This window comes from Lytechinus pictus, chromosome 4 (assembly GCF_037042905.1).
Source record: "Lytechinus pictus isolate F3 Inbred chromosome 4, Lp3.0, whole genome shotgun sequence".
Lineage (NCBI taxonomy): Eukaryota > Metazoa > Echinodermata > Echinoidea > Temnopleuroida > Toxopneustidae > Lytechinus > Lytechinus pictus.
The window spans coordinates 27259945-27273188 of NC_087248.1; the positions used below are offsets into that span (position 1 = coordinate 27259945).

At 36.9% G+C, this 13244-nt stretch overlaps 1 protein-coding gene across 1 annotated transcript in view; it reads left to right on the forward strand.

The window, feature by feature from the left end:
* LOC129258756 (oxygen-dependent coproporphyrinogen-III oxidase-like) overlaps nucleotides 1-4613 on the forward strand; it is a 33874-nt gene extending 29261 nt beyond the window's left edge. Inside the window, exon 15 of the mRNA XM_064098756.1 lies at nucleotides 520-4613. Within this exon, the coding sequence (XP_063954826.1) occupies nucleotides 520-606 (87 nt within the window). The 3' untranslated portion in view covers nucleotides 607-4613. The remainder of the gene's footprint in view (nucleotides 1-519) is intronic.
* The last annotated feature ends 8631 nt before the right edge of the window (nucleotides 4614-13244 follow it).

The window sequence follows — 13244 nt, forward strand, 5'->3', positions numbered from 1 at the left end:
GGTGGGGATGGTGATGGAAATTATGATGATGTTGGTGGTTGCGAAGATAATGATGATGAGGAGGAGAATGGTGATGATGACGATGGTGGTGATGGTGTGGTAATGATGTTGATAGTGAAGAATGCTTTCAGTGTACTTGGCCTCCACCCGCTTACATCATTAATTATTGCTATGAATGTCTTTACAAAACCTGTAGTAACTTTGATTTCAATTGCTTTGTGCAATACGCAGTCAATTATAGGAAGACTATTATTACTCGATCAGTTCATATGATGCATGATAAATGTGATTCTGTATCATCCTGGAGTGAATTCCGTTATTAGCATATGTCAAGTCTGTCCAATTAGAAGAATACAAATTTAAAATGAATCTGAAATTTCCCCATCTTTGTGTCTGAACAGAGACCGCAGAAGGAAAGCTAAGCTATAAATAACTTTTCATATCGAAAACCGGCAATTTGAATTATGTTGAAGATTACAACTTTAAAGTATATCTCAACCTTTCTTGTTGTCTCAACAGAAATGGCAATACAAGCACTCGCCACAAGAGGGCAGCAGAGAGGCGAAGCTGATGGAGATCTTAAAGAATCCAAAGGATTGGGTCTGAGTGTAATTTGTATCAAATCTTTGTGCAATCATGATTCCAAGACAGTGCTGGGCGATATTTCGATATTATCAAAATTATGCGATATTGAAGAAATATTTAATAATGGTTTTATGATTATGTTGATATGTTGCGGGAATATGCCCAATATTGGCAATTATGACAAGTTAATCACTATTTTATTGACCAAAAATGCTGTTCAGTACCAACTCAGAACGTATAATGAATTTTCAGACACAGCAATGTGTTGTGTTATCAACAATATTTTGCTGCTGATAATTGATTAACTTTGAAATTGAATATCGACCAGCACTACCTAGACATTATCATTTAAACCTTGTTCATTAAATGATTTGTTAAATGGGCCTTTTCACACGTGAATCTTGAATCATTATTGTAATGATGATTGCAATTCATCTTTAGAATCATCGGACCTTTCACACGCTCACTCGAAAACTGAATTCGCGAGCAAAGGCGGTAAGTGTCCTTGGTGACTTGTCGACCAAAGCACTGCATCGCAAATACAAACTACGACGAGTGCATGACAATCGTATTATCTACAGAAGTGCTTAAAAGGTCACGTAAGCTCCGCCCCCAAATGATGTTTTTGAGGTCAAGCCTTTCACACGCAAAATTTATAATTTGAGTGAAACATGGAATTACCTTTGGAGGAGAATTTGAATTTGTGATTGTGATTAGCGTTTGTGATTCGAGTTTGGTTTCACACGTGCTAAAAATTTGTCCTAAGCCTTATTTTTCACTGGCATCATAATTCAAGTTATGATTTTTTTTTACCGTGTGAAAGGGCGGTTAGTATGATGTAGAGTAGTTTCAGTTGATGTCACAGGGGAGGGCATAACAATGGGGAAACCTGTGCATTAAACCTTAATACCTCAGTCTCATTCGCTCTACGACAGCCGCACGGCTAGTAGAAAACAGCCATTTTAGCAGTACCAGCTACAATTACTTTAGGTTATTTGAATAGAAATGAATAAAATGGCTGTTTTCGACTTGCTGGATGCATGGCTAGCCATGCGTTGGTAATTACTTATGCATGGTTGTAAAGAAATGATTTAGCCCCAAAAAATCCAACATTTTATAAAACAAATGATACTACGTGCGGCCGCTGTAGAAAAATGTGACAGGTATTAAGTTCAAGTCCACCCCAGCAAAATGTTGCTTTGAATAAAAAGAGAGATTTCAAACAAGCATAAAACTGAAAATGTCATCAAAATCGGGTGTAAATTAAAGTTCTGACATTTTTAAGTTTTGCGTGAGTTCACAAAACAGTTTTATGCACATCCTGGTCAGCATGAAAATGAGGGGACTGATGTCGTCAACTACTCAGTATTTCTTTGGTATTTTATTACAATTACGTCAGCACCCCCAGTTTAAAAAAAAATGAGAATGAGGTCTAAAATCCATGTTGGCGTTCACGATTAATGGTCCACTGAAAGTTATCATTGGTCTATTGATATTTGTATGTTAGAAAATGTTGTAGATTCTCATAATACTGAAATGCTCCCTAACTAAAATTGAGCGTGCAAACGTTTGCATTTCTGTCTAACAGTTTGACTCTCAATTTACACAGATTTTACCATGTAACCTCTTGGTCTTGCTCTGTTTTTAATAATAATTATAGAATGGGTATCATGCGTGTATTATCAACGCATGGCCAGCTATGCACCCTGTAAATTTGCCATGCGTCCGTTAATTCATTATGCATGGCAAATTTACCGGATGCATGGCTAGCCATGCGTCGGTAATTACTTATGCATGGTTGTAAAAAAGATGATTTTAGCCAAAAAAAATTCCACCATTCTATAAAACAAATAATACACAGGATTGTTGGTGCATCGGTAGGACTAGTGAGCATGGGGTAACCATGGAAACTAGTCCAAACCAAATCGGCTGTGCCTCATGGGTTTAACAATAACAGTTCCATAGTTACCTTATGCTCACAAAGCCTACCGACGCACTCACATCTATGCATCATTTGTAATACTGTTCGAGGATAATCAGTACAATATATTTGCTTTCACAGAACACTCTTCTAAACAAATAGCAATGTGCTTTTTGCATAAATGATGTTTTGCTATTATTGTCACATTTTATTTTACTTTACCATGTCAGTGTAATAGTTCATTGTCTTCTATTTCAACTCGTGTGAATAAATCGATTTTGTGAATTTGGGCTTCCAAAAATTAGCTTTGATGCAAACACATTGAATGTGGTTTAATCATTTTGGGTAGGCTAAATTTAAGGAGGCCTATAGAGCTAATCAATGTGCTTTACTAAACATACAGCTGAATTTTATATTCTATATGCTCATGGTAAAACCATACTTTCTTTTAAGCTACCTTTGTGAATTGGTTTCTGTGTTGTATCACTTTACCCTCAGGCAAAAGCTAGATCTGGTGTGTGACCAGAAAAAAACAAAAAAACACAGGTTACCCTTAAAATTTGACTTTATGTTGTGAATTGTAATGCAATATCTTTACTTTCATATTATTGTTGTTAGTAATGTAATACTAATTATTATTATTATCATCATCGTTATTATTGTGGTTAATATTAATTTAATAATTTCGGCAAATAGATATATATCCAATTTGTACAATGCAATACAACATAATAATGAATATAGCAGAGCATAGATTGAGCACCCACTGGACTACCAGGGTCAAATAAAGTAATATGCATTACTGTAGTCAGTGAAGATCATTTGAACCTATCCAGTGGGTGCTTGATAAAAGATAAAGTTGATTAAAAAAATTAAGTACGAACAACAACGTTGGTGAACAATATAATAGAAGATTAACATCTTAATGTAATAAATGTTAACTTCACTTTGACTTAACTTAGCTATACATGAATTACATTGTTTAGTTTTATTCCTTGATATATATATATATATAGTGCTGGTTGATAGTATACCCTTAATAGTTATTATTAAAGTTATGCCATGTATGTAAATATCAATATAATTTTTTAGGATATGTTTCTTTCGGCTGCTAAGCATGAACTCTTATGAATAATAATTAAATAAGGAATCAGTAATACAGGATGTAAATATAAATGAATAAAAGGGTGAATAAATAAATGAATAATTTAATACATAAATAAATGAAAAGATAAATTACCAGATGAAAATAGGAAACCTAAGACAGAAATGAATTGATTTTGAATGAATTGAAGAAGGAAAAGATACTGCCATGTAAAATAACAAAAATAAAGAATGGAGGAATGTTAAAATGAGCAAAAAATAGAAAGCCATCTTTTTGTTAGCCAACATCGTATTTTGGATATTGTTGTTTGACAAGTTTCTGTAGTGTATTATATTATTAGGATTGACTTTACCAAAAAGATGCCTTAAGAAAATATAGGGCATTAATCAAGACTCGTATGTCATTAAAAACAGTTTTGTAGTGTTTTTTTTTTTACTTTCACAAAGATGCAATGAAATATGTTGTACTACTACTACGTAGTAATTGAAACGTAAATTGAAAATTTATATTTTAAACAAATATCTAAATGACAATTCATCGGCTCCCTAGACAAACGTTCCTCTTAACTATTGTTAGTCCACCTCCCTTTGTATTTTTTTTCTTTTTGTCTCCTTCCTTTTCTCGTTTTTTATTATTTTTTTTCTTCACATATTGATATTGAAACAAGTTGACAATTACTTATATTTAATTATTAGGGAAACTATAAATTACAAGCTCTGCTTTTTAAATAGTTTTGCCCTTCATATTCTCATCTTATTGATATATCTGTCTCCAATCCAAACGTTCAATTGTATAACATTTGTCTGATTTATTATGAATTATGTTGATGTATTGTACAATGATTTACTGTCTTTCGATGGACGTTACATTGTACAATGTATTTGATATTTTATGAGATATGAAAATAAACCAAACTGAACTGAACTGTACTACTACTAATAATAATAATGTGTGACACACATGATGTAATGATACAAAATAAATTATGAATAAAAAAATAAACGTCTTGTTTATCTTTCTAATTAATCTGTATTGCCATTTTTCAATGAAATTGAAAATAGAATTCTTGACCCTGGTGAAAATATTTGATTCCCACATTCATTTTTTCCAGAAAATTTGCAAGTACATGTACTACCTGTAAAAAATATTTTTATTCCCTTTCATGCAAATGTTGTAGAGAATGTTACAATTGATGTGAATATTTTACTAACATAATATGTGTACATGTAGATACAATATAAGTATATATGAACAATGTCAACCAGGTATCAACCGCCCACCCCCCCCCCGCTTTTTTTTTTCAACTAAATTTGTTTTAACTTTGTATTTTCAATGAGAAAGGAAAACATATTTGTTTGGCGTCACCTGTGCCTGGGAGGCGAAAAGGGAACAGAATCACTGTATGACCCACATGTCTCTCCTCCATAATTATGATGCCATGACACTTGCTCCGGCAACAACTGCTCCGCGGTAAATTCCACTCACAAATCGAATGACCAACTTTTCAATCCTAGGTTTAACACTATACCCTACCCGAAGCCTAACATGAAACCATATTAAATCTTAATCTTAGACGAAGTCCGGAGCAATTGATGCAGGAGCCAATATCGTGTCACCCCTTCGGATAGCGATCTCCCCCCCCCCCCCCTTGTTAGTACTTGTGCAGACATACCAACCGTTCCCTTTTTAGAGTATTTGTTCCTCTCTTTTTTTGCTATGAATACACCAATACTTTTTTGTATTATTTGTTACTTTTTTCTGATCATGGAGTATGTATTATACACAACGTGTGACACTATAGCGCCGGTCCGACAGTCCCAGACCAGTAAAAATCACTGTCGGGCCAGTATTAAACTTGTTGCATGGAAAGAACAAGTAAATTCTCGTCTATGAGCACATGTTTAAAAGGGTTAATTATCAAGTTTTCAAGTAGAGTAATTTCACATGTTTTTTCACCAATCTCACTACAACAGGCTGGCGATTTTTATGTTGAGCCAAATGTTTAAAATTACTCTTCTTTTTGTCAAATTTTTTTTTTTTTTCTTCTAAGAATACTTTTGTTGGTTGTAGGTTGGCAGGTATGCTTGTGTACCCGACGCGAGAGGGCAGTCGACCACCACACCGGGGTTTCCCCCGATAAGGTCAGAAGAGAAGTAAGAAACAGAGAATGAAAACACCTAAATTCTGGGGCCTCTCCCCCGTCCCTTAACCCCCCCCCCCTCAATCCCTTTCCCTTCGCATCCGTTTATATGGTGTTAATAATGTATTAATAAGGTAATATCTTGGGGTCCTAATGGCCTAGCTGATTCCCACAAAATGTGGGTCGTGTTTTTCATCATGCCCCGTCCATGTTTTGTATAAAGACGCTGAAATGAAAAACAATGTGACATCACTTCGGTGATATATTGTCTTTTATTCAGCATGCCTGGCTCTAGCGAAACCCTCCCTCCTACACTTTCCATAAAACAAGAAGTATGATGAGAAGAGGAGGAAGAGGTAGAGAATGAATCTGAATAATATGAAGGAAAAATTAAAAGAACGATGAGAAGAAGAACAGAGAGAAGCAGAAAAATAGACAAACAGGGACAGGAAAGGAGATTAAAAGGAAGGGAGGGAAAAGAGCAAGATGAAATATACCGTAGAAATGAAGAGGGTGGGAACGAGTCTGGGATAGATAGAATTTAATGAGAAAGGCGAACGAAAGGGAAGGGAGACCAAAGTCCATGGGGAGACAAAGATGAATCCAACAAATTATGTCAAAGAACTCATGATCTAGTAGGCCTACGATGCAAAAATATATGCTTAAATTGCCAAAATACAACTTAATTCATATCACACTGTGTACTATGTGCAATATCAAGTGGCACAATGAACCAAAAATTTTGAGGGGCCAGTTACACCGTATCGTAAAATTTGAAAAAAGCTACGAGCGAGTGAAGCGAGCGAGTAAAAAAATCAACATTTTTTATTACAAAACTCTAATTTTGTGATAGATTTTGACATTAAAAAAAAAAATAATAATATAATATATCACCCTTCTATCTTTCCTTTTCTTTCTTTTTCTCTTTTCATTTCTTGTCGTAGATTTTTTTTGGGGGGTGGGGGGGGGGGCTTGGGGGCCATGCCATCTGTTCGCCAGTTTTTTAATTGTTGTTTGGTCTTCAACGAGTGTATTTCAAAATGTAACCAATATTTATGGAAGAAAATCCCGAAGAAAATGCATTTACTCAAGCCGTTGAAAACCATGAAAATCCTCAGAGATCAAACATACCTTGCAGCTCAAATATAACACAATTCTAATAAATTTCTAAAATTATAAGGGATTTTCCTCAAGCCTTTACCAGTATTTTTTTATTATGTTTTGATATTTTTACAACATTTTTTTTTTCTTCAGGATGAACTTCCTCTTCTACTCCCATGCCTGTATTCATCTCTGTCCCCCAAGCATACATCTCTTTTATATTATCTCTTGCCAACTCGGGTAGTGTTTTACAATCACAGTTCGTTCCATTTCAATCTCCCTTGTGGCACAAAGTTCATGATTAAGGTCAACATCTTCATTGGCAGACCGTTGATCGGTCCCATTTTACTCCTTTCTACCAAGATTTTCCATTTTGACCAAAAAACCACATCCCCTTCTTTCCCTCTTTCTTTTTGATTCGAGAGGTACGAGAGAGAGGGAGAGAGAGAGAGTCAATATTGCGGAAACAAATGGAAACAAAATGACAACAAAGGGTAACAAAGTAGCGGTCAAGGCGCTTGTACGCCGAAAATTGGGTTAAATTGATAACTTGGAAAAAGATACGGCGCCGATTTGAGGAGCCGTTTGGGAGAGAAGGGCTGTCGGCTGCGCCGGGCTCCTGGTTGGTGTTAACAGCGGATGACGTCGAGAGTGGGGCGCGGCGAACATCAAAAGCCCCGCGCAAAGAGGGCTGTCGTTGCATGTAGCACCGATATCCCGGGCAACAGTTGTCGGGGGAAAGCCTTTGATAGATAGAGCCATTCCATTAATGATGTTTTAAATTGAGCCAAGTTTGTTTACTGCTCGAGTAGAATAGAGATATATCATGCCCATGAAATTGAGAGATATGTAGTTCAACCAGGATGCTACTGATGTATTTTAAAGAGGTTAAAGTGATCAGGAAGGTAGAAATATTTGATTCTTATTTCAGATACTGCCCGTGGCGTAAAGACAAAATAAGGGGCAGACATGGCGCATGGGGCAAAGGTTAAAGATAAAAACGGCTGCGAGAGAGCGAAGCGAGCGATTGATCAGAAATTTTGACCTTTCGGATTTGCAATAATAATTTTATGATAGATTTTGACATAATATTCTTGAATCATGTCATATTTCACCCTTTTCCCCTTTGCTTTTATTTCTCTCCCCCCCCCCCCCCCCCGTTTGGGCGGCTGAAAATTTTGGAATCCGTGGCCTTAAAAGCCCCCGCCCCCTGAAACAAGACTGCTAGGTAGGCCTAATCATCCCGAATTATTTATAGCAACAATGATACAATATTCAGGATCAATAATCATACGAGTAGCAGATGGCAATAAGAGGGGGCTGGCGAAACCCTCACTTGCCTTGGGGGAGGCGCCAATTAATATGGCGTTAGGTTGAACGGAAAATAAAGCAGACAACCATAACCTTATCAAAATTTAAGATAAAATAAGAAAGTTAAGACATTTTAAAGCTCGCTTCTTTTTCGCAAAACCAATATGATAATTTTCATGCACGAATTGACGATGTAACTCATTATTCTATTTTTGTTTATTGTAGGAATAATACAATATTTCGGAGTTTTTTTCAGATTTGACAATGAACAAGCTCATCACCGAATCACAATCGGCTCCAAAAATGGAATTTCCACCTGTTGAGGTATTTTTCTGTTATTCATGGTCATGGACCTGGCCACGGAGGATTATATATTTTTATTTGAGTTACTGTGACAATGCCCAGCACCCCCCGTAACCATGGTAACAATATAATAATTCTTCGTGGACAGGGCCCTGTTCTTAATTTGAACCCCCACCTAAATTTTACTGAAACCGAGGCTCTCCTTTATCACCAAAATATCACCAATCTCTTTTTCACAGGTACAGTTAGTCTTGCTGGCATACAGATGAGGGATTCTACTACCAACGAAGGGGATAAAAGGAAATAAAAGGAGAACAAATGTTGAAACGTGGTATTTACTTAAAGTTAAAATCTATGATAAAATTTGTTATTTTTTTCCGATTTTTTTTTCGATTTTTTTTTTTTTTGGCTACCTATAGTTGTAAACAAACAAGGATAAGACCATGTGGGGGTAAGACGAAAAGGTGAGTAGACGAAATGGATGTTGACCAATCGGCAGTTTACCATCTTCTTTAAATATTGGGCTGCATTACCATCACAGTCATATCCCATTTCTTTAGATATTGGCCATGCAGCGTGGGGTTCAACGACCTCGACTTTCCCCCGTGATCACCCTCATTCATCGACGTACCGTGATATTTCATCACGGTATTTCTGGCGATGACAAACATTTTAACGTGGCAGTGACAAGCATCACGATGCCAGTGGGAATATTAAGAGGATCCACCCAGGATGTGGCGTATCTTAAGGTGGGGCTGCATGCAAAGGGGCCCGGGACTTGGGGCGCTGACGACAACGGGTGTAAAAAAAAAAACACGATGTAAATGTAGAGGGGGGGGGGGCATGAGAAAAAAATCAAAAAGGCCCTTGAAAGATGGTAATCTGCATAGTGAGCAGTGGCATAACGAGTCAAATATTTTGAAGGAGAAACACATATAGTAGGGCATATAACTCTCTATAGCCGCGAGCGAGCGAACCGAGCAAGCAACAAATTTGACCTTTTCATAAAGAAAAAAAATAGTTACAGATTTGATTGAAAATAATATCCGGCCAGAAGATCATTTCATATTTATCATTTAATTTTTATTCTTCTTTATTCTTGGTTGTGGAACTTGGTTGTGGCAGGGGGGTCCCTCCCTTAGACCCATATAGTAGGGCATATAACTCTCTATAGCCGCGAGCGAGCGAACCGAGCAAGCAACAAATTTGACCTTTTCATAAAGAAAAAAAATAGTTACAGATTTGATTGAAAATAATATCCGGCCAGAAGATCATTTCATATTTATCATTTAATTTTTATTCTTCTTTATTCTTGGTTGTGGAACTTGGTTGTGGCAGGGGGTCCCTCCCTTAGACCCCTCCCCCTCCCCTCTGGTACTGTTGAGCATTCAATGGAGCCACTAGCGCAAAAAAAATATGGGAAAGGGTTGTGATTTTCGGCGCTCGTCGGGACAGATAATGCAAGGGGGCGGCCCTGCTTCCAACAAAAGTCTCTAGCGTTAAAAATGCATGTTAAATGGGCGCAATTCTCGTAATATCCCCGGGTGTTGGTTTTCCTAGATACGTCAGGCTCGATTCAGGCTCTCTCCCTCACTCTGATGTAGGATGGAGTCCCAGGGGGGGGGGGGGGGCAGTCACATGTATTGCTGTACACATGCGCAAACAAATTATTTCCAAACACCTCCTAAATGAGTTTTTTCTCTGTGTGCAAAATAACCCCCTGAACAAGTTTTTCGCGGGCTTACACATTTTGGCCCCTAAACCAGTTGTCGCCAGAATATGACCCTGGGGAAAAGGCTTGGGCAAAAAACATACCCTAAACACGTTTGGCTAGTCTTTAAAAAAAGTTTCATAGACCATTCTTTCAAAACCCTTTTCTTGAAAATCGGTGTTTTTGATATCCTTATCGAGCGCACGCGCGGCCGGCCCTCGTCCAAAACTGAAAACACCCCCTTTAAACGCGTTTTTTTTTTTGTCATACATGTGTACAGCAATATATTTGACTGCCCCCCCCCCCCCCGGGGGGAAGATGGAGTCATGACGATTCAGTAAAATCGGGTTTCATCTTTATAGACATTAGCTAATTGATGAAAGCAAATCTGAAGAGTAGGCCTATACGAGAACCAGTTGACCAGTTCGTAAAATCGTTTATTGAGTTGAATCGCATTTATAAAACACTACATCACATATATAAACAAAATTATGGCAATGGGCTTATATATTAGGAAAATGCTTACAAAGGTTAGCACCAAATAATGCAATTTTCATGATGATTAAACAATAATTTAAACCAAATCACAATATTTGTACATCAAATGCAGTAATTATTCTTCGCATTACTGATTCAGATAACTGAAGTCGCATTTAGTGAACGTAACACTATTTACAGAAAAAAAATAATTACAAAATCTTTAGAAGTGAATATTTGTTTTAGGCAATATGTGATTATTCATATTCTATAGCCGCGTTCTTTAAAAAAAAAAACCTCCAAAATAGCTTTGAATCACCGCCAAGGTGTCGAATTGATGCTATTTTATTATGGCACACTGCGCCCAAAGACTAATGAGTATAAGAGGAATTGATTGTACAGCGCTTATCAAAAAATATGTCTCTAAGCGCTGAGGAGAAAATAGAAAGAGCGAAGGAATGTCAGCGAAAGAAATGAATAAAAATAAATAAGTTAATTGTACAGTTCACAGTAGACTGTACTGTAGACAGGGGCCGCGGAACGATTTTCAAAGTGGGGGGGGGGGGGCTGACCATGCTAAACATCACAATCATTCAATTTTACGTTTTTGTACACTGTTTTGGAAAAAAGTGGGGGGCTGAAGCCCCCCCCCCCCCCGGTTCCACGGCACCTGGTAGACAGTTGAGGGGCTTCAAATGCGAAGGGAAATGTTTTTTTAACAAAAAAGGTAGATTTTTAACATGGATTTGAATGTCTCTGTTGAATCCGCTTGTTACTTTGTGGTAGATTGTTCCAGAGTTGATATGAGGGGATGCGGAATAAAACGATCGTGAACCAGTATTGGTGGCAGGAACTATTAAGAGTGACTTGTTTCGTTTCTTCAGCGCAAGTTGCGGGAGGGTGAATATTCTGATATTGACTCTTGACTACTGGGTCAAGTTGACTGCTACTTGACCCCCAAACTTGTAGTTTGTTGGCAAAGCATTTTGGAATAAAAGAATGTAAACAATTTCAGAACAGAAGTTTCCGCTTGCGATCATGGTAAATAGACCTTAACCCCCGAATAAGTATGAACCTGGGTCCCGTCTTGATTATACTTACACTGCAAAAACACCGGTGTTGATTTAACACCAGCCCGGTATCGACATCGGTCCACACCAGCTAGAGAAGCGCTGAAACAAAACCAGTTAATAATCAAACCGTTATTGGTATAACACCATTGCTTAAATGCCAAATTGGTGTTAGCCTAAAACCAAACCGGTGTTGTTTCAACACCTCTCTGGTGTGGACCGATATAGATACCAGGGGCCGATTGCACGAAAGGGTCTTCCCAAGGACCGTCTTTCGTGTCGCCCATCTTTTATGATGCGCTATAAGCGGGGTGTTTCTGAAATTTATGATAAACAAATAAAATTCGTAAGCTTGCTTTTTAATCAAATTTTATACAATTTCATGAGATATCACATCATTTTATAAACAAATATTTTGTTTATTTTAACGGACAAATAAAATATATTTGCAGATAATTTATTTGAAATGCGTTTCACATGGCGTATCATAAAAGATGGGCGACACGAAAGACGGTCCTTGGAAAGACCCTTTCGTGCAATCGGCCCCTGGGCCCGTATTCCATAAACGAGATAAGCATGCTTAAGTCAAAAATCTAAGCATTTTGTCTTAGTTTTCTGTCTAAGACAAAATTCTTAGCCAAAACGCGTATTCCATAAAGAATTGGCTAAGAATTTTGTCTAAGAATTTGGCTAAGAATTTTTGCGCGACTAAGACAGATTTAGGATGAATGGCTAAGTAACTTTTCTTATATATGCAGAGTCTGTATTTCATAAATTCTACATGGCTAAGAATTTTGCCCTAACTTTAAGACAGTTGTGAGTTGTCTTAATTGCTTTAAGACAACGTTTAAATCCAACAAATCATGGCCAATTTTTTTAAAGAATTTATACCTATATTGCATTTCGAGCTACTTCCTCAGTTTTTAACCAATTTTCATGAAATTTGGAACACATATTGGTCTTAAGGTAAGGAGGTGTAAGAATTTTTTTTTTGCTTTTTCAGAAATTGTGTTGCCATGGTAACAGTATATTATGGCCAAAATTTAAAATTTAAATTACTTCATCGGTTTTCTACCAATTCTCATGAAAGTTGGCTCACACATTGGATTTGAGGAAAAGATGTGCAAGACACAATTTTGCATGTGTCGGAAATTGTGTTGCCATGGTAACAGTATATTATGACAAAAATTATGTATAAATCTTGCTATTCCATCTACTTCCTCAGTTTTTAACCAATTCTCATGAAATGTGGCACAAACATTAGTCTTGATGTGAAGATGTGCAAAACATATTTTATGCCTATATACAAAAATTGCGTTGCCATGGTAACAACATATTAAATAACGAAAATTAGGTGAAAAATTTGTGGTTTTAACAAGTTTACAATATTTTAACCACTTCTCATGATGTTTGCCACAGACATAAGTCTTGAGGTAAAGATGTGCAAGACACATTTTCGCATGTGTCGGAAATTGTGTTGCCATGGTAACGGTATATTAGGGCAAAAATTATGTAAAAAT